This window comes from Delphinapterus leucas, chromosome 2, assembly GCF_059928025.1.
Source record: "Delphinapterus leucas isolate spDelLeu-1000000601 "Yukka" chromosome 2, BTC_Dleu_Yukka2, whole genome shotgun sequence".
Taxonomy (NCBI): domain Eukaryota; kingdom Metazoa; phylum Chordata; class Mammalia; order Artiodactyla; family Monodontidae; genus Delphinapterus; species Delphinapterus leucas.
The window spans coordinates 146877870-146900419 of NC_143130.1; the positions used below are offsets into that span (position 1 = coordinate 146877870).

Genomic DNA, 22550 nt, shown 5'->3' on the forward strand with positions numbered 1-22550 from the left:
CTTTCTTCATAACAGCTTGGCACTACATTCTTTCTCTGTATCTTAGTGGGCTTTTGTGTGTACAAATGGGATGGGGGTTGGGTGTGGGGGCTTTCAGTGGATGCTTACACATTATGCATGCATCTTTCTATGTTAGAGTGATGTGCCTTCCCTTATGTGTCACAGATTATGGTCACAGATTAAATCTTCTGTGTTCCTGAGAGATTGGGCTGTCTCTCTCTTATTGGTGTGAGATTCATGTGTTTTGATGTTTACACCCTCAAATGTTCTTCATGTTGCATTAAACATAAGTTGAAATGTTTTCCCGTAAGAGTTAGCTTTTCATGTTGGGCTGAAAAAGTCTTCATTTCTGTGTAGCAATTCATGTTATTATAACCTATGGCTTTCAATTGTACCTCCCATAATGAAGAGCTGACTTTAAACACTGTGCTATTCTTGTTAAGACCTAAGCATAAGGTAAGTCACTTCTCTAACTGTATCTAAAGATTGTGGTTGTTTGTTAAAGTTTTCTCAGCTTTGTTTAAAGCATTTTCACTTTTTTTCCTTACCGTTTATTACGTGCTCTCCCTCCTTTTGTTTTCTGTTTCATTGCTTAAGATGTCTTAATGGACAATGTGATCTTCAGCAAAAATTATACATGTAAACACATGTTGAAATGAATTAAATGAATTATTTGATGTCTGAAAGCAGTCTTGATTAGTAAATGAATACCTTCATTTTCAGTAAGTCTCTTGTGTTTTTTATTTCCTCCATTGACTTTAATATACTGTTTCTACACATGATTTTAGCTTTGATTTCAGTTGAAAGGGGAATTAATTGTCAATACTATAAATGTTATCTTAGTAAAATAACATAATCCAGTAGAATAAAGTAACAGATCATCCAACACCATACTTTTCATTTTTAATCCCTGACAAATTGGGTAAGATAAAGAAAAACAACAGCAAATCATAAAACTTGAAACAGACCTGTGTTACCTTTTTTATAGTCCATATCGTGAGAACAATAGTTGTTTCTCAACTTTATTCTTTCAAGTAAATCCCATTACATTGTGAGCTAGGCAAAGTCTTCATATTGGGATTTTATTAAATTAAGTCAGTATTATAATGATGACAAGTTTCATGGTACAGAAAAGGGCATCTACTGCACACATAAGTATTAAAATGTTTTAAATTAATTTTCTCAATTTTTTAATGTGTACTCAAAATCACTACAGTAAAGAAGTTCATTTAATCATTGATTTTTAAAAGTGATTTCCCTCAAATCTGGGTCAAATAGCCAATGTAATGTAAATGAGAAGACATTGGTTATACTGATGTTGGCAATTTTTGAACCCAGATTCAGAATATTGAATTTTTCTCATCATCCAAATTTCTCTTCAAAACTGTTTGAAATATATCGTTCTAAACTGATGTGCCACAAAGCAAGACTTGGGTTTCTTTATTAAATTCATGCTATGAGGGACTTCCCTGGTGGCTCAGTGGTTAAGAATCCGCCTGCCAATCCAGGGGACGTGGGTTCAAGCCCTGGTCCGGCAAGATCCCACATGCCGCAGAGTGGCTAAGCCCATGTGCCACAACTACTGAGTCTGCGCTCTAGAGCCTGTGAGCCACAACTACTGAGCCCATGTGCCAGAACTACTGAAGCCTGCGTGCCTAGAGCCCCTGCTCTGCAATAAGAGAAGCCACTGCAATGAGAAGCCTGCACACCGCAACGAACAATAGCCCCTGCTTGCTGCAACTAGAGAAAAACCCTCACACAGCAACAAAGACCCAACGCAGCCAAAAATAAATTAAAAAGTAAATTAAAAAAAAAAAACTACTTTAAAAAAATTAATGCTATGAATGAATTTTTTGTTAATTTTTAGGCCACCTAAGAAAGGGAGAGAGTGTTTTTTTTATTGTGGTTTTGATTTGGTTTGCTTTTTTTGGTAAAGCCAGCTAGTACTTCACCTCCATTTCCATTTAGACATTATATAAGTCTGTTGAAACATTTGATGAGACAATTTGAACTACTCATCTGAACTGCTCTGTTCATTGTAAATCTCTTGTTTCTATCCATACACTAGCTCCACTCTAGATTGGAAGGGCTTAAAGATGAACTCTGGAGGAATAGAGGATACGACTTAAGAGTAACTATTACTGATCAAAGGAGCTGCTTTCCATTCGCAAACGTTGCTTTGCGCTATGGGTTTGGCTCCTTCTGTTTCTACATCCTGTTGAAGACTTTCTTGACTTCCATTTGACTTCTTTGAATTCTGTTTTTGTCCTTCAACATTTTCCCCTTTCTTTTCCTTCTCTCTCCAGATTTTTCTCTCACTCTTTTGGCTATCTCCTGTGTTCTTTGAATCGTTTTTAAAATGTAGTTTATCTCTTTATTAAGCTTGTCTATTAATTTGTCTATTACTGTTTGTTTCTTTTCTCCTTTAAGGCTTTAGTGATATAGTTAACACTTATTTTCATTCCATGGTATGCCAACTTGCTTGTTTATTTTGCAGCAAGTTCATTGGTCATTCTTACCCTCTTGGTATGAATTTTCAATAAGAAATAGCAGAACATTCTGCATTTACATATTGCCCCCTTCTATAAGACCATACTTTTATATCTACTAGATTTACCCTCCTCAAACCTCTCTCTCTTTTTTTTCTTTTCCTTGCTCTCGTGTCTTCCTTACTGTATTGTTTTCTTTAAGTAGTCATTAATTTCTTTCCCATTTGGTCCAGCATTGTTCTCCAATAAAACTTCGAAAAAAGAATATAAGAATATTATCTTACAGATTAGCTTCTTCATTCTAGTGTATTTAAAACTAATTAAACACTCTGGGCCAAAAGGGAATAACTTTAACATCCGGAATTATATTTCCTCTCTTTTTTTTTTTTTTTTTGGTGTGTCTTGTGTGTATGTGATTTTTTTTATTGTTGTTTCTTTAAACATTAACAATTGTTTTTTTCAGGGAAGGACAACCATTACCCACCCTAAGTTGCAACATTACTTTCATAATTGTTTCATTACAATAGTAGACTGTGTTAAGCGATAGAAATTAATTTGCTGTGTATACCATTTGGGGCAAGCTGCTGGGGAGTGGGAAGAAGAGGTGTGGAGTTTCAATACAGTTGCCTCTGAAATCAACAAGTGTCAATGCCATCCAGCATGGCCCTTGAATTCATCAGTTTTGCAACATGTAAAAGAATGTTCCACTTTGACCTGAAATATTTGAATCAGCATGAGTTTCTGATTGATAACTATATACACACTTAAGAACTGGCAAATAAATGACTTCAATTTCATTGATTTCTAATTGAAACATCTTTCATAACTAATATTATAATTATAATCAATTATTATAATCAGTAAATAACAAAGGTTATTAGACTCACATGTAAATATTGTATATGAAGATTTCTCTTTTCCCCTCATTAACATATGTAACTAAAAATGACTACCAATGAACATTTGATTACAGCTTTATTACTTGAATTGCATTATTATTTTAGTCAAGAGATAAGCACAGTATCTTTAATATTAAGCATCTGAATTCACAACTGAATATGTGGTAACTTGAATTTTTTCCCATATACTAATTTCCAATACACATCAATTTAAAAATGCCATTAGTTTTACCCTTGTCCCATGTACAATATTGTGCCCCCAATTTTTTTTTCTAGAAATCAGTCCTTTCTTTAAGTAAGAAAAGGAAAAATTAAAAATATATGGAATAAGTGTGACATATTTTTATTAACATGTTTTTATATGTGAGATACATAAAGCCTTTGCTCCTAGACCTCAGGAGTTTGCCCATTAAATATACATATCTGGCTATCTCTGTTATGAGCCCTAAATTACTGAGTTTATGCTCTCTCTGCAGGTCCAGTCCAGGTGCAGCAGCAAGGAGAACATTCTCAGAGCCAGTGAGTATATCATTATTTCAGATGGACTACTGGATTAGAACTTGTGGTTCAACAAGAAGGAAAGCTAAAAATGACATTTTGGTGAAAGAATGAAGAAGAGCAATGGGGAAAGTTTATGTCAAGAATATGAATTTTAGAGCTTTTGCCTTCTAAAAATAACAGTATCAATATATTAATGAATATTTCCCTTATCACAATTGTTTTTGCAAGTTCTGACATCAGAACTTTGACAGCACTACTGGTTAGGGTAGTAATGAGCTCCTCTGTGACTCCAAGATGAGAACCCTCTTTAATTGCCCCACTGCCAAAAAGTTATTTGAAAACAGACTAACTGAAAATAATGTAATATAAATCCACTAAATGAATATAAAAAAGAAAAAAAGGACCCCTAAGCAGGTACATCATAATCATTTTGTGAATATGAATTCCTAAAAGATGTTATCTTCACAGGCAGCATATTTCAGAACATAGTGCCCTAAACCAAAGATGAAGAAACCTTATTTTTCTGTTTTATCACCAGTAACATTTGCATGGAAGTCATTTGACTTTGTGTATTATTCATTTTCTGACTTTGTGTATTATTCATTTTCCTATCTTATAAAAAGGAAATATAAATAGCTTTTCCTTACCTGTATCCTTGAAATGATGTGACATCAAAGGTTGTGCCTTGAAAGCTTTGGGATTCTAAGAGAAAAGTGCTGTATAAATGCTAATTTTGTAGATATTGTTCTCTGTCACTTAATATTAATGGTATCACCCTATCTTCTTCCTGATCATTATCAAGAGAAGAAGTGCAGGAGGACCATACTGAAATGGGTCCGTCCTTATACCACTGGGAGTTTTAGTAAATGGAATGATTTCTATTTACAGTAGAATGTCTGTATTATTTAACAATTTAAAAAGTACCTGGAGAACTTCAAAGAGGTAAAATTTTGTTTCATTTTATTTTTTTTAATGTAAGATTTTCCCATTTCTGTGTTGTAAATCTGCTACCTTAGCTTGAAAACCTTGAGTTATTAGGCAAGCACACTTCAGTTGTTTGTCCAGGACCTTCATATTAGAGTTATATAAAAATAAATGCAAACAGGCATGTTTAACTTGTATACTTTTGTGAGTTTTCATAACATCTGACAGGCGTGTGAATCTGAGGGAGGTGCTTCAATAATAGGAGATGTAAAGTCCTATAATCCCTTCTTAAGACCTAAGGTTGAGAAAACTAAGAGTCAAGGAAGTGATGATTCAATATTTACTAAAATAAAACAATAGAAATAAATGAAATTTTAAAATGACATTTTTGACGATTACTGTATGATTTCCATTTATTGTTGATCCTGAGATGATGATGGATCACTGATAGTGATTGTGGTGATTAGGAATTAAAAAAATTTCTTACTGAGAACAGATTTCTTTGAAACCTTTTTCACCTCTATCATGGATCTTTGTGCTGTTAGAACTGCTTTCATTTCACTTATGCTCTAACTGGCTTGTTGGTTGTTAATCACTTTGGATGGACCTTATGATGGTCCAGGTTTTTCTGTTCACCTTTTCTTAGGATAAAATAATCATGTAGATGGTCCATATAGCCATTTAGATCCATGTAGAGAGCCCATCCGACATTGTAGCCTCTTAGTTCTGTGAGTTCTATAAGTTTAAGGTCGTTCCTCTCAATACTGCTTTAGTAACTCATACTCATGCCCATAGCCACACCCAGGACTTTTCATGAGCTGTTCTACCTCTGAACTTCTTAATCTCATTGCTTATTTAGTCTACTTTTATCTTTTTTTTTTTCTTCCTTTGCCATGTAGTACTATATTGCAGTCATAGAGACCCTATTAGCAGTTCTCCCATTCTCTCAGTGCTATGTCCTGCCTCTATTCCTTGGGACCCTTTCCCTCAGAGCATAAAATATCCATTCCCCTTATTTTCCTAGAAAACTCTTACTTATCCTTCCATACTCAGTTCAAGTGTGATCTCCTCTGTGATGGCTTCTCTGAGTTCCCCCAAGGCAAGGTGACTAATCCTTCTTGTATACCCCATACAGTTTCTTCTATTTTAATCATTTTTTCATTTACTTACTGAATTAACTATCCTCAAGGAAAACATTTCCAAAATGTAGCTAATAAAAAGAAAACTATGATCAACTTATTTTTTAGCACATATAAAAATGTATCAAAGCAAAAATCAGCAGATACTAGAGAAAGGAAAAAAGTTAGAACTTAATAGAGCTTGTTCAGAATTGTCCAAGGAAGAGTTAACTTTGGTAACTTTGTTCAAGCAAGAGGTAACTTTCCTTTAGCACCGCAAAACTATTGAATTGGCCAAAAAGTTCCTTCGGTTTTGAAGTAAAAACAAGAGACACATTTTTCATTTTCACCAAGAACTTTATTGAACAATGTATTCACCCTTTTGTTCCACTACGTTCTGCCATTTTTCAGGCAACTTTATAATTCCGTCTTCCCAAAACTTTTTATCTTTTTGAGCAAGGAACTGTTCCAGGTGCCTTTTACAGTCTTCTAGGGAATTGAAATTTTTTTCATTAAGAAAATTTTGTAAAGACCGAAATAAATGGAAATCTGAAGGTGCAATATCTGGTGAATATGGCAGATGAATCAGAACTTCCCAGCCAAGCTGTAACAGTTTTTGCCTGGTCATCAAAGAAACATGTGGTCTTGCATTACCCTGGTGGAAGATTATACATTTTCTGTTGACTAATTCTGGATGCTTTTCGTCGAGTGCTGCTTTCAGTGAGTCTAACTGGGAGCAGTAATTGTTGGAATTAATCATTTGGTTTTCCGGAAGGAGCTCATAATAGAGGACTCCCTTCCAATTTCACCATATACACAACATCACCTTCTTTGGATGAAAACTGGTCTTTGGTGTGGTTGGTGGTGGTTCATTTTGCTTGCCCCATGATCTCTTCCATTACACATTATTGTACAATATCCACTTTTCATAGCCCGTCACAATTTGTTTTAAAAAACAGTCCGTTTTTGTTATGTTTAAGTAGAGAATCGCATGCGGAAATATGGTCAAGAAGGTTTTTTTCACTGAACTTATGTGGAACCCAAACATCAAAGCGATTAACATAACCAAGCTTGTGCAAATGATTTTCAGTGCTTGATTTGGATATTTTGAATATGTCGGCTATCTCCCACGTGGAGTATAACGATGATTGTTCTCAGTGAATGTCTCGATTTGATCGCTATCAACTTCAACTGGCCTACCCGACCGTGGAGCGTCGTCCAGTGAGAAATCTCCAGCACAAAGCTTCGCAAACCACTTTTGACACATTCGATCAGTCACAGCACCTTCTCCATACAGTGCACAAATCTTTTTTTGGGTTTCAGTTGCGTTTTTACCTTTCTTGAAATAATAAAGCATGCCGAAAATGTTGCTTTTTTTCTTCCATCTTCAATGTTAAAATGGCTACACAAAAATTCACCAATTTTGATACGGTATTTTTTTAATGCACACTGATATTGTAGCTGTCACAATACAATCTAACAAAATTGTTTCGAATGAAGTTAAAGACAAGTAAGCACTACTAGAGCCGTCTTACAGAAAAAAACCAAATGAACTTTTTGACCAATATTAAAACAACCTGTTGATAAAAGGCTGAGTTTATTCTTACTCTGGTGAGAGAGAGTGCCACTTCAACAAAGTCTTAGTCTCAGTCTCAGAAAGGGAACGGCAAAGTCAGGATATTTATGAGGTTTTGAAATTTGATTTAAAGCAGTTCTTTTAATGTGGGCTTGATTAGAATTAAATAAGGATCATGATATAATCATTTAGAAATCACGGACATGGCAAGGCAAGGACTTCTGAGTCTTGGTGTATAAACCGTTTGTTGGTGCTTTCTGTTTAAGAAGCTTCTGGAATGAGCAATAAAGTTATTTATAACTTTTATCTTCCAAGGAAGAATCTTCTGGAATAATAAAGTTATGCTGATAAAGACAATGGAATAGTAATGTTATGCTAATGAAAACAGTAAGCTGTGCATTTACAGATGGTTTCAGGTATCAGAATTCCCCTTGTGATCAGCCTAAGCTGAAAGATAGACCATTAACATCTAAGGATGTGATCAATCAATCAATCTAGACCTTCACCCTTACTTAAGGAATCACAGTATTACATCAACTATCTAGGAAAGTTTTTTCAACCTTCATAAGTGTCAGTTTGCCTGTGTTTGTTGTTGTTGGATGGTCATTTATTGAACTATTGAATGAGACAGCAGCTATATAGCAACATTTAGGACTGTGGAGGTCTCACATCTGAACCCTGCTACACAAATGTGAGAAGGATTATGATCAGAGTTTGTAGTCCTTTTTTCAGCCAGGATCCAAAAGTGTCCAAAATTAAGCCAAGAACAACTATATGTCAACAAACTGGACAACATAGAAGAAATGGAAAAACTCTTAGAAACATACAGCCTATCAAGACTGAATCAGGAAGAAATAGAAGATCTGAAGAGACCAAATACTAGTAAGGAGATTGAATCAATAATCAAAAATCTCCCAACAACAAAAAAAAAAGCCAAGAACAGATAACATCACTGGTTAATTTTACCAGATATTTAAAGAAGAATTAACACTGATCTTTCTCAAACTCTTCCCAAAAATTGAAGAGAAGGAAACACTCCCAAACTCATAAGACCAGCATTACCCTGATATCAAAGCCAGAAAAAGATACCACAAGAAAAGAAACCTACAGGCCAATATCCCTAATGAATATAGATACAAAAATTCTCAATAAAATACTAGCAAACTGAATTTATCAGTACATTAAAAAGATCATTCCCTGTGATCAATTAAGATTTACTCCTGGGTTACAAGGACAGCTCAATATATGCAAATAAATAAATGGGATGCATCACATTAATAGAGTGAAAGAAAAAAATCATATGATAATCTCAGTAGACACAGAAAAAGCATTTGACAAAACTCAACATTTGTTCATGATAAAAAAATAAACTCTTAACAAATTTATAGGTATAGAAGGAATGTACCTCAGCATAATAAAGGCCATATATGGTAAGCTCACAGCTAACATCATACTCAATGGTGAAAAGTTGAAAGCTTTTCCTCTAAGATCAGGTATAAGATAAGGGTGCTCACTTTCGTCATCCCTACTTAACGTATTACTAGAAGTTCTAGACAGAGCAGTCAATCAAGAAAAAGAAATTAAAAGCATCAGAATTGGAAAAGAAGAAACAAAGCAGTCTGTATTTGCAGATGACATGATTATATATAGAGAAAATCCTAAAGACTCCACCAAAAAACAGAACTGATCAATGAATTCAGTAAAGTTGCAGAATACAAAATTGACACACAAAAATTCAGTAGCTTATCTGAACTAACAATTATCTGAAAAAGAAATAAAGAAAATGATCCCATTTATAGTAGCTTCGAAAAGAATAAAATACTTAAGAATAAATTTAACCAAGGAGGTGAAAGATCTCTACACTGAAAACTACAAGACGTTGATGAAAGAAGTCAAAGAAGACACACATAAATGGACAAGTATCCTTTGTTCATAGATTGGAAAAATTAATATTGTTAAAAATGTTCATACTACCCAAAGCCATCTATAGACAGTAGACTATTCCTATCAAGATTCCAATGGTGGGCTTCCCTGGTGGTGTAGTGGTTGAGAATCCACCTGCCAGTGCAGGGGACACGGGTTCAAGCCCTGGTCCAGAAAGATTCCACATGCTGTGGAACAACTAAGTAACTAAGCCCATGTGCCATAACTACTGAGCCTGCATTCTAGAGCCTGTGAGCCACAACTACTGAGCACGCATGCCGCAACTACTAAAGCCCATGTGCCTAGAGTCCATGCTCCACAACAAGAGAAGCCACCGCAATGAGAAGCCCGCGTACTGCAGCCAAGAGTAACCCCTGCTCGCCGCAACTAGAGAAAGCCCGCATGAGGCAACAAAGACTCAGTGTAGCCAAAAGTAAAATAAATACATAAATTTATGTAAAAAAAAAATTCCAATGGCATTTTTCACAGAAGTGGAAAACAAAAATCCTAAAATTTGTATGGAATCATGAAAGACCCAGAATAGCCAAAGCTATCCTGAGAAAGGAGAACAAAATGGGAGCCATCACACATCCTGATTTTAAGCCATATTATAAAACTATAATAATCATATAGTATGGTTCTGGCATAAAAACAGACACATAGACCAATGGAACAGAATCAAGAGCCCAGAAATAAATCCATGCATATACAGCCAACTGATATTTGACAAGGAAGCAAAGGATATTCAATGGAGAAAAGACTATTCCATAAATGGTGCTGGGGAAATTGGATATTCATATTTAAAAGAAGGAAACTAAGGACTTCTCTGGTGGCACAGTGTTTAAGACTCTGAGCTCCCAGTGCAGGGTGTCCAGGTTTGATCCCTGGTCAGGGAACTAGATCCCACATGCGTGCTGCACCTAAGAGTTCGCATGCCACAACTAAGGAGGCTGCCTGCTGTAACTAAGGAGTCCACGTGCCGCAACTCAGGAACCAGCAAGCTGCAACTAAGGAGACCTCAAGCCGCAGCTAAGGAGCCCACCTGCCACAACTAAGGAATCAACGAGCTGCAACTAAGGAGACCGCCTGCCACAACTAAGACCCAGCACAACCAAATAAATAAATATTTAAAATAAAAGAAGGAAAGTAGACACCTGTCTTACACCGCTTACAAAACTTAACTGGAAATGACTTAAAAGACTTAAATGTAAGACCAGAAACCATAAAACTCCTAGAAGAAAGCACAGGAAAAAAGTTCCTTTACATCAGTTGTCCCCAACCCCTGGGCCATAGCCCGGTGCCAATCTGCAGCCTGTTAGGACCTGGGCCGCACAGCAGGACATGAGCAGCGGATGAGTGAGCGAAGCTTCTTCTGCCGCTCCCCATCACTCACATTACCACCTGAACCATGCTTCCCACCACTTGCATTACCACCTGAACCATCCTCCCCCGCCACCCCAGTCCGTGGAAATATTGTCTTCAACAAAACCAGTCCCTGGTGCCAAAAAGATTGGGGACTGCTGCTTTACATGGACTTTGTCGATGATATTTTGGATATTACACCTACGGGACAGGCAACAAAATAAAAAGTAAGCAAGTGGGACTACATCAAACTAAAAAGCTTCTGCATGGCAAAAGAAACTATTAACAAAATGAAAAGACAACCTATAGAATGGGAAAAAAATATTTGCAAACTGAATACCTGATAAGGATATATTAAAAGTATATAAAAAGCTCATACAACTCAATAGCAAAAATAAATAAATTAAAAATCCAGTATAAAAAGACCTGAATAGATATTTTTCCAAAGAAGATATACGAATGACCAACAGGTACATGAAAAAGGCACTCAACATCACTAATCATAAGGGAAATGCAAATCAAAATCATAATAAGATATCGCCTCATGCCTGTCAAAATGGCTTTCATCAAAAACACAAGGGATAACAAATGCTGGCAAGGATGGGAAGAAAAGGGAACCCTCATTCATTGTTGGTGGGACTGTAATTTGATGCAGGCAACAGGGAAAACAGTATGGAGATTTCTGAAAAAATTAAAAATAGAACTTCCATACTACTCAGCAATGCTACTTCTGTGAATATATCCAAAGGAAACAAAAACACTATGTTGAAAAGATATCTACATCCCTTATTCATAGCAGCATTATTTACAATAGCTGAGACATGGAAAGAACTTATGTCCGCCAATGGATGAATGGATAAAGTAGTTGTGTCATGTATACACACACACATAGACACACACACACACACACACACACCCCCAATGGAATATTATTCAGCCTTAAAAAGGAAGGAATTCTTGCTATTTGCAACAACAAGGATGGACCTTGAGGGCATTATGTTAAGTGAAATAAATCAAAGAAAGATAAACCCTGTATGATCTCACTTATCATAACAATCAAAAAAAACTCCTAGAAAAGGAGATCAGATTTGTGGTTACCAGAGGCAGGGAGTGTGTGTTAGGAGAACTGGATGAAGGTGGTCAAAAGGTACAAACTCCCAGATATAAGGCACACAGGTACTGAGGATATAATGTACAACACGGTGACTATAGTTAACATTATTGTATGGTATATTTGATAGTTGTTAGAGTATAGGTCCCTAGAGTTCTCATCACAAGAAAAAAATTTCTTTTTCTTTTGTATCTATATGAGGTGATGGATGTTAAATAAACTTATTCTATTAACCATTTCACAATATATGAAAGTCAAATTATTCTGTACACCTTAAACTTACAATGCTGCATGTCAATTATATCTCAATAAAACTGGGGAGAGAAACAAAAACAAAATTAAGCCAATCTGAGGAGTTTTTAGAAGAAGATATAGGGTTATTAGCCAAACTACCCAATTTTCTGACTTCTTTGTTTGCTTACTGGACCCTTTTAGTAATATAAATGATTCCAGAGACGTATACAGGCATGTAAGAACAACATTCTTATCTAAAAGCAGCACATGTTTTCCTTCAAAGGCCAATATTATATCTAAAGCAGCTGAGCCACTGCCACTGTAATTTCATGTTTCAAATGAGGAGTTCTTTAGTCTTGGTGGCATTATCTAACTCACCTACTAGTCTCTGAATCAGAGCATGTAGCACACTCCCTACTTTCTGCGCCTCTTGTAAAGCTTGAAGTAAAGAGGCTTGAGAAAGGAAGAAAGAAATCCAGAATTTCTCTGGAGTGATCATGATATTTATTCTTAAATCAAGGTCCACTTTTCCTACTTTTTTAAAAATTAAATTATCTAACAATCTTTTTTTTCTTCAAAAAGAAACTGATGGCTTAAAAATGGATCTTGGATGATGCTGGGGACTCTGCTGAAGGCAGGCATCAGTTTACAAAGATAGTAAGATCCTATCCAGTCTGTAGGCTTTGTACCACAAATCCAATACCAGTAATTGGGGAACACCCAATGACCTATTTGGGACCAAAATACCCATAAGTGCTTATCAAATATGTTATAACATTTGGAGCCACTCATCAAAAATAATTCTGCACCATACAATAAAATTTAAAGTGTTGAGTCCATTTAGAGGATCTGAAGCAAAAGAAAAATAGTAACTTGTAAGGTGTATAAAAGTGAGACAGCCTCCAAATAATACATTGTTGCTTCTTAGTTCCCTTACAAGTTCTATTTCTTTCAAAGTTTGCTTCCCACCCAAAAAAATTAGAGAATTATTTTGGTGGCGTCAAGAACCTTGTCTTCTAGGTATGACCTAAGAAAGGGTTTTAGATTTCCATCTCTTTGTTATATAGTTTGTCATTGGAAAAGTCACCTAATAGTTGAGTATAGTTCCCCAGGAAACCAACAGATTCATTATGAGGAAGTGGAACCAAAGGAATCTGGGTGGCTACCAAAAATAATAATAATAATGTAGTGCAAAACCAGTTTGGTTGTATGCTTTAGCTAGTTCACAAGTAAATAACAGCCAAGTATTAGATACATACCAATGAATGATTAAGGATGCAAACGAAGTGCAATATTAAGAATAGGGCAATATAGATAACAGTTAAAGAAACATTAAACCAGGGGAAGAAAGGGAAGAAAATAACAATGAAAATAAAGAACAATAGAATGCAGATAAAACTGTGGCAGTCCACCTTCTTATTCTATGGATCTTGGGTAGAAGCTCCCTACACTCATATGGTCAAAGGTCTTGGATGGAGGATGTCTCTTTCAGAGAATTGTCTGTTTCTAGAGGATTTCTAAAAACTCCTCGGCTTAAAATCTACCAATTCAGGAATGGATTATGCCTCTTTGGGAGACATGAATCCAAGGATCAAACCTTTAGAGTTGTATAGCTGTGCTGATTACTAACAGTACTTGATAAGGTCCAACGGGGTTCCAGAGCTGTCTTTCTCTGATGTCTCTTCCAAAAGACCACTTCTCTGGGTTTTAGGTCATACAAGGTTATTTAAAAGGTTGTTGATGAAAGGCTGCTTGTACCTGTTTATAAGACTTGGTGTATGGCATGAATAATTCCTTGCAATATTTAGCCATATCTGCTTGCAATAGTGTGGAATTTAAGGAGATATTCCTAGATGTATGTGGGAGAGTTGATGAACCACAGAAAGATTTGATCTCGTTGCCATTAAAGACAATGCCTTAGGTCATGGAAGTTCAAGAGTCTCTATGTTTGTTCTCTCTACCTTTCCTGAAGATTGGGGGTGAAATTAGTAAGTGGCATATCTTTCCAAAACTCTTTAGTAATAGGCCCAGGAAAATGGATGCCTCCATCACTAGAGAGAAAGGTCAGAATTCCCTGGATTGGGAACATGAAATCAAGAAAATTTTCCTACTATTAGAGTTATAGCTCTTTATCAAGGGAAGGCTTCAAACCATCCTAAGAATAAGTAAACAATCACCATGAACATATTCAAAACCCAGAGAGTAGTTTCATGAAACCCATTTGGAGGTGTTTAAACCTCAGGAGGGGGCCCTGAGTTTTGGACTCTTATCCATGTCCCACCTTTATATTCTTACCAGGATTATAGTGGTGACAGATGAGATAGAGTAAAGCTTCCCATCAGTATTAATTATGTACAGTGGCAAATTTCTTCTTTAACTTGTGGGTAATTTCATGTAAAATTTTTATAAGATTCTGTTTGAAGTCCTTCAGTGCTGCTAAATAGCTAATAGTGCAATTTATACCCAGCTTTCTCGTGGTACCTCTTTTCTGACTGGAGCTGATTGCTAGCATTCTATAATAGGGGCTTTGAACTCAATTCGCTTTTGAAGCAAACACTTGGTCCCTTGGGGTATTATAAGGGCTATAATTTTAGTGAAGGCTGTCTGTCTGGCATGATGATTAGTCAAGACATTTCCTCTAGCTTCCATATTATCTCCTTTTGTTTGAGCTCCTATTTTTATAATAGCCACTTCCTCAGGAAGCATTAGAGCACTTAAAATTTCTATAAATTGCTAACCTTTTTTTTTTTTTTTTAATTTATTTGGCTGCGCTGGGTCTTAGTTACCACACGCGGGATCTTCATTGCAGCACGTGGGATCTTTAGTTACGGCATGCGGGATCTAGTTCCCCGACCCGGGAACGAACCTGGGCCCGCAGCATTGGGAGTGTGGAGTCTTAACCATTGGACCACCACAGAAGCCCCTAAATTGCTAACCATTCTTAACTGAGATTCCTTCTGAGGTCAAGAACCCTTCCTTGTTTCCAAAGCATTTCAAAATCATGGAATAACCCAAAAGCAAATCTACTGTCAATGCATATATTAACCCTAATATCTGTAGCTAACTAAAACTTCTGGTGTGCTCACAGAGTTCTGCCATCTGGGAAGATTTGCCTCTGACAAAGGATCATATCCTAGGGATGAAATTTTATAAAAATTAAGTAGGAAGTTAGTAAAGAGCTAATTTTAACTCACAAAAGGCCTGTTCATGTTTGGTGCCTAGGGAAGAGGTTCACTTTCAAAGGACTTGGTTAAGTCTTTTTTTGGCATGGCAATTGCAGAAAAGTTGGGAACGCATGGCCCACGACAGTCAGTGAGACTCAAGAATCCTTTTTATTATCTCTTAGTTAAAGTCCATATTCTGTCAGGAGTAAGAGATTTACTTCCTTGAGAGAAATCATGTTCTAGGTAATGAACTTTACTTAGACAAAGTTGTAACTTCTCTTTGGAAACTTTATCCTCTTTGTGAGTTAAAAAAGTAAGTGGATAGATGGAATCAATCTTAGAGCTCACTCCATCTTTAGAACACAACGTTACCCACATGTTGAATTAGAGTAGGATCACAGGGAAATATAAAGTCTTAAGGTCCTGGTTGAGGACTTGTGAAAAGTAGGAGAGTGTTTCAGTAAATCTTTGCAACATAACAGTCAAAGTATATTTTGTATTTTCTCAGGAGAAGGCAAACAAATATTGACTATTTTGACCTAAAGAGTCATTAAAGAAAGCAGAACATAAATCTCCACAGTCAAATATGCAGCCTCAGGAGGTACTGAAGATAAAATACGTTTGGGGATTGGTACTACATGGAAGTGGGAAATGACTATTCTATTATGGGCCTGTTGTGCTGAACAAATCCCTCTCCCCACCCATGCAGTATTTTGACTGAGGGATAGAAGTGTTACAAAAACTAGTACAACATATGTTGCATCTTTTCTCTATTTACTTTTACCTGTTAGTTTTAGTGCTTCTTTAGCTTCTGGTTCAAGAGAGCATTTTACACTTTGGGGTATAGGTTTCAATGGCTTGATTTGGGTACTAATAGGTTCAGCCCCTGTAATCCTCCCTATATTCATAGAATTTTTGCTCACAGAATGAAAAAGTCTGGCATCTCCTTCAGATCTTCAATTTAGGGTTGATTTAAACACAAATATACTAGTAAGTCAATTTCCAAATTAGCTATATTCTCTTTGCAAATAAGGGAGTCCTCAGAGATTTCAAGAAAGAAACCATCAGGAAAAGATTTAACAATTCCATTATAGTATACCCTGCCTAGCAAGTTAGCAGGTATGATATCACAGAAGAAGGAAGAATGTTATTTTGTTAAATGTCCAAGGATAACAGTTATGAATGACATGGAACCAACAAAAGGATTATTAGAGATACCCACTGAGTAGGTTTTGTTACCCCATGGGGGAGATTGTGTAACAGTGGTCGAGTGCCTCTATGTCAATAAAAAAAAAAAAAAAATTTTTTTTGGCAAGGTTCTCCTTTAATATTTAGAGAAATTTCTCCCTGGGAATTTAAGGGTAAAACAAAAAATACCCCTCATTAATTTATTTTTTTTCCCCTTTAGCTTCTTAGCTAACACAAGATAGCTCTTTTTCCAATATCCTTTTTTATATAGTATCTGTAAGTATCTTTATCAAGAGATTCCTCTCTTTTGGGATTTACTGACCCTGGTAGAAACATCTAGTTGTTTTATCTCTAACGCTATCAATTTATTCTGAGTTTTATTTTGTTTTTGTTCTAAGACTCTCAAAATATTCAGCAAGGTGCTTGAGTTCTGGCAGTGGCATTACTTCCCATACTAGTTTTTGCTTGCCTACTAAATCCCCTATTTGGCTTAAGACTGTTTACAAAAATGTAGAAGAGAGTTAGGAGTCACATCTGCTTTAACATCTACTCCTGAGTGCTGTCTAAAACTGTTAAAGAGCCTATCCCTGAGGTCTCCAATGTTATCCTTCCCTTGCTTGTAAGACTAAGTCAGAGCCCAGTCTACTTTCTCAGGCAGGACTTCTGGAATCGCCTCCAAAAGACTATGACCAACTTCTCTAGCTTTTCTAAACCCCTCTGGTTTCCTGTGCAGTTTAGGTTCTTCTGAGTTACCCTCAGGTTCTTCAATTCTGCTTTCTCATGGAATTTTTTGCGTCTCAAGCTTCCACAAACATAAGAACTAATTGTTATAGAACTGGAAGCCCTGGGTATGTTCTTAAAATTATTCCAAATTTCTCTGCAAATTTCATTCTGCCCTTTCTAGGCTTTGGAAAGTCATTGATGACTCTCAGCTCAGAGGAAGAACGGAGCTTAAAATCAACCATAAGGGGATTTTTTTCTGTTCTGAAGGAAGTTAAACTTTAAGAGGTAACTGAGCTTTGGAAGTTTCTGGCCAGCCACAAGGAAAGGGGAGTGGAACAGAGGGAGAGATGGATGGAGGGAAATGGAGGAGTATAGGATGGGGAAAGAGAAATAAGATAAAATCCACTAGGTTCAAGGTATGATTTTGGAGGATCTAAACAAACATTATTTTAAGTTTTTCACATTTTTATTTTGCCTTTGCCAAGGAATTTCTTTAAGCAATTTTGGAATCTGAATTTCTTTTGGTTATTTCCTCACACCAATCAAAAATATCCAGCCCATTAGATGTTTGGAATTTTGTTCCTTTTTTGTCCTACAGCACCTCTCAAACAATTTTGTTTATAACAGAAGTTCCCCAAAGTGAGCACTATAATTCTAAATTATCCTTGGTGAAATTAAAGATAAATACATAGATTTGGGGTATAACATAAATGCATGTAAAAAGTAGGATCCTGGCCTGGATAGAGGCATAGATTTAAGTTTAGACTAACGCAAACGAGAACCTGTGAATAGTCCATCCAAGGTGTTGCTTGGACACCTCATACATCAGACTCCCCAACCTAATGAGTGGACTGTCCAACTACAAACTGACGTATTTGTAGTTCCAGAGCATCAAAAGCTTTGAAGGGGAGCTCTCTTCCACAGTCAGACTCTCACTAACAAAATAAGAACAAGGGAAGTTCTCAGAGGTTGATGGGTAACCCAGGGCAAAGCTTAATGAAAGGACACCACTTTGAGAAGAAACCTGAACCTCTCAATTCCCAGAGCCAGTTTGCAAAATAGACTTATTGGGGCCTACGCCCATATTTTTCCATATGAATTTTCCCCTTATAGAGGTACAACAGAAAATGACAAGGATAGACAGAGACAAACAGTAATGTTAGTAAGAAGATGGGTTCCTTATTCCTACAAGACAAAATAAATTTAGCTGTTGGGGAGCTCAAAGAAAATAAATGAGTGCTCAGTCTAATGTGAGACTTATCTCACTGTGGTGATTAGAGACACTCCCATTCCCCAAAGCAGGAGGGTCAAGGGGTCTCAGAGGAGCTTGCTGTTGTCAAATCAAGAACCTTGCGCTTTGGCGGGAAGGGGTCAGTCTTGACTGGGTCTCCTTATGGCCTCTAAGACTGTTGAATGTTGACTCCCCACAAATATGAGGTTAGTGTAGCCAGGGAGAATACCACCTTAACAGAGTATTAGTAGCATGCCAGTGTGCGCTCAACATTGAGGTATTTATGATATTTTGAAGCTAGGTTTAAGTTGAGTTTTTCATTGTGACAGTTTGATTAGAATTGGGTAAAGATCATGATGTAACAGTGTAAGATGGGTGGATACAGCAAGACAAGGATTTTGTGTGTATGGTGTGTGGCTTTGTTTGGTTTTACTTTAATTTTGGCCTTTCTACTCTACAGAATAGATTTGCATGTAAGTAAAATTAATTACAACCTGAGCAAAGCTCAAGTTGAACAAAAGGGCCAATGCTAACTCCAGGAAATCCTGCAGGGATCCCCAAAAATAAAGACAACATGTTAAAGTTATGACTTGAACATATGGATTTTTTTGGTGTATTCAGTCATTTAGCTACAGTCTTCACGTGTCAGTCAGCATGAGTACCCAGGACACAGGTAAGGCTTATGTTAATAACAACCTAACCAAACTATGTAGCGATAAGGAGTTATATTTTTCAGAGAAATGAGTCATTCCCAATCTGAAATGACTAAAATAGTTCATTTCACTTCATTCATACTCAAATTCCACTGGACTCAGAGATGAAGTGTCATCTTCAATTCCAAAAATGAAATCTTTAGGTAATGTTAGATGCTATCTAAACTAAATGTCATATGAGTACATGATCCGTAATTTCTCTAGTTGGTAGGTTTCTCTGGTTTCTAGAACATCAAATGAATTACCATGGCTGCCAAAGTCCACATAAAACCAATCATCAGTGTCTTTCCTTTTAATTTTTTTAATTGAGGTGAAATTCACATAATGTAAAATTATTAATCATTTAAAGTCAATAATTCGGTGGTATTTAGTAAATTTATAATGTCGTGCAACCACCACCTCTGTCTAGTTCCAAAACATTTTCATCACCCCAAAGGGAAACACCATACCCTTTAAGCAGTTACTCTCCATTCCCCAGCCCCTGACAACCACCAGTCTGCTTTCTGCCTCTAAGGATTTGCCTATTCTGAATATTTCATATCAATGGAATCATACAATTTCAGATGAATGTAATATGTGACGATTTTTATCTAGCTTCTTTTACTTAGCTTAATGTTTTCAAGGTTCATCCATGTTGTAGCATGTGTTAGTATTTCATTCCTTGTTATGGCTGCATAAAATTCCACTGTATATTTATACCACATTTTGTTTATGCATTGGTCAGTTTATGAACATTTGTGTTTCCACCTTTTGGCTGTTGTGAATAGTGCTGATTTGAACATGCCTGTACCTACATTTGTTTGAGTACCTATTTTCAGTTCTTTGGGGTATATACCTAGGAGGTAGAATTGCTGGATCATATATTAATTCTATGTTTAACTTTGTGAGGAGCTGCCAAACTATTTTTCACAGTGGCTGAGCCATTGTACATTCTCAGCAGCAGTGTACAAGGATTCCAATTTCTCCACATCCTTGCCAAAACTTGTTACTTTGTTTTTCGTTTTTTGTTTTATGTTTTTTGTTTTTTTCATTATAACCATTCTAGTAGAAATGAAGTGGTATCTCATTTTGGTTTTCATTTGCATTTCCCTAATGAGAAATGATGTGGAGCATCTTTTCATGTACTTCTTGGCCATTTGTGTATCTTCTTTGGAGAACTATCTTTTGAAGTCTTTTGTCCAGTTTTTATTCAGGTGGCTTGTCTTTTTGTTGTTGATTGTAGGAATTCTTTATATATTCTGGGTACTAGACCTTATCAGATATATCATTTGCAAATACTTTCTCCCACTGTCTAGGTTATCTCTTCACTTTCTTGATAATGTTCTTTGATGCACAAAAGTTTTTAATTTTGATGAAGTTTTATATATATATGTTTTCTTTTGTTGTGTGTGCTTTTGATATCCTATCTAAGATTTCATTGCCAAATCCAAAGTGATGAAACTTTACTCCTATGTTTTCTTCTAAGACTTGTATGGTTTTAGCTCTTATATATTTAGGTCATTGATCCATTTTGAGTTAATTTTTGTATATAGTGTGAGGTAGTGATCCAGTCATTCTTTTGCATATGGATATCCAGTTGTCCCAGTGCCATTTGTTAAAGAGACTATTCTTTCCCCCATTCAATGGTCTTGGCATCCTGGTCAAAAATCAACTTACTATAGGTGAATTGGTTTATTTCTGAACTCTCTATTCCATTAATCTATATGTCTATCATTATGCCAATATTACGTTGTTTTGATTACTGTAGATTTGTAGTAAGTTTTAAAATCGGGCAGTGAGAATCCTTCAGCCTTATTCTTATTTTTCAATATTGTTTTGTCTCTTTGGGGCCCCTTGCCATTTCATATGAATTTGAGGATTGGCTTTTCCATTTCTGGGGAAAAGAAAAAGATCTTTGGGACTTTGATGGGTATTACAGTGAATCCATAGATTGCTTTGGGTACTATTACCATCTTAACAATATTAAATCTTTCAATCTGTCTTCCTTTGGATCTTAATGTGAGGCTCACTTTTATATCTCAGGCATTTGTACATTTCACAGTGAACTAGGTAGGCCATGACATGTAAGTATCTGATGGAGATTCCATTCCCAATCACAATGTGTATATACACAATCTGTATACACAATATACACAATCTGTATATTTCATCTCTGGAGGAACTTTTATCACACAAATATCTCTTTCATTTTCTTGCCCCAAAGTGAAACCAGCATATCAATGCCAAATTTGGGATTAATATGATCTGCTGTGCCAGACTCCAGGCACCCCTCCCCACTTTTCCTCCCACCTGCTTTTCCAGGCAGGGCTTAGGGCCAGGCAGCCCAGGCCAATTGCTAGTTCTGCAGTAGGCCACCTCATGGCCAGCAGTGGAGACCAGGGCCATGTGCCCACAGCATGCCTCACTCCCTGGAAAGAGGTTGTGTACCACAGCAGTGCCCAGGGCCCCCACCCCCACCCCACCCCCAGCACACAGGGATTTGTGGATGAGGGCTTAAAATAGTCTTGGTGTTTAAACTGTCTTTGATACTGTCTATTTAAGAGCTAATGGGTCGGGATTTACCTGGCAGTGAAGTGGTTAAGAATCCGTCTGCCAATGCAGGGGACATGGGTTCGAGCCCTGGTCCGGGAAGATCCCACATGCCGCAGAGCAACTAAGCCGACGCGCCACAACTACTGAGCCCGCATGCCACAACTACTGAAGCCCCTGTGCCTAGAGCCCACGCTCTGCAACAAGAGAAGCCACCACAATGGGAAGCCTGGGCACCACAACAAAGAGTAGCCCCCCCCCACCACAACTAGTGAAAGCCCACATGCAGCAATGAAGACCCAACACAGCCATACATACATACATACATACATACATACATACATACATAAAAGAAGAAACACACACACACACACACACACACACACGCAAAAGAGCTAATAGCTCTTTCAGAAAATTCCTAGATTGAGTAATAAAGTTATTTGAAGTTTTATCTTCCTGGGCAAGAAGTTTCTGGATTAATAAAGTTATGATTATGAAAACAATAGTATAGTAAGGTCATGTTTCAATTCTCATTCTAACATAGTAGTCAACTTTATTTATCTAGGCAGAAATATCCCTAGAGTGCAAAATAATTTATCTGCACCTAATTTGGTGAAAAGGCATTCTTCTTCATTTAACTGTGTGTAAAATTCTATGCTAATTTCTGGAGAGTATTTGAACAAACTGTAAAAGAAGTAAAATAGAGGCTTCGGGATTTGGGTTATACAACGACAGAACTGACTTTCTTCTTTTTTTTAAACATCTTTACTGGAGTATAATTGCTTTACAATGGTGTGTTAGTTTCTCCTTTATAACAAAGTGAATCAGCTATACATATACATATATCCCCATATCTCCTCCCTCT

General features: G+C 36.6%; 1 protein-coding gene across 5 annotated transcripts in view; it reads left to right on the forward strand.

Annotated features, from left to right (window-relative positions):
- GPHN (gephyrin) overlaps positions 1-22550 on the forward strand; it is a 606903-nt gene that overhangs the window by 440675 nt on the left and 143678 nt on the right. For all 5 annotated transcript variants that reach the window (XM_089907851.1, XM_089907850.1, XM_089907848.1 and 2 more), the window contains one exon: positions 3865-3907. In XM_089907851.1, the coding sequence (XP_089763977.1) occupies positions 3865-3907 (43 nt within the window). The remainder of the gene's footprint in view (positions 1-3864; positions 3908-22550) is intronic.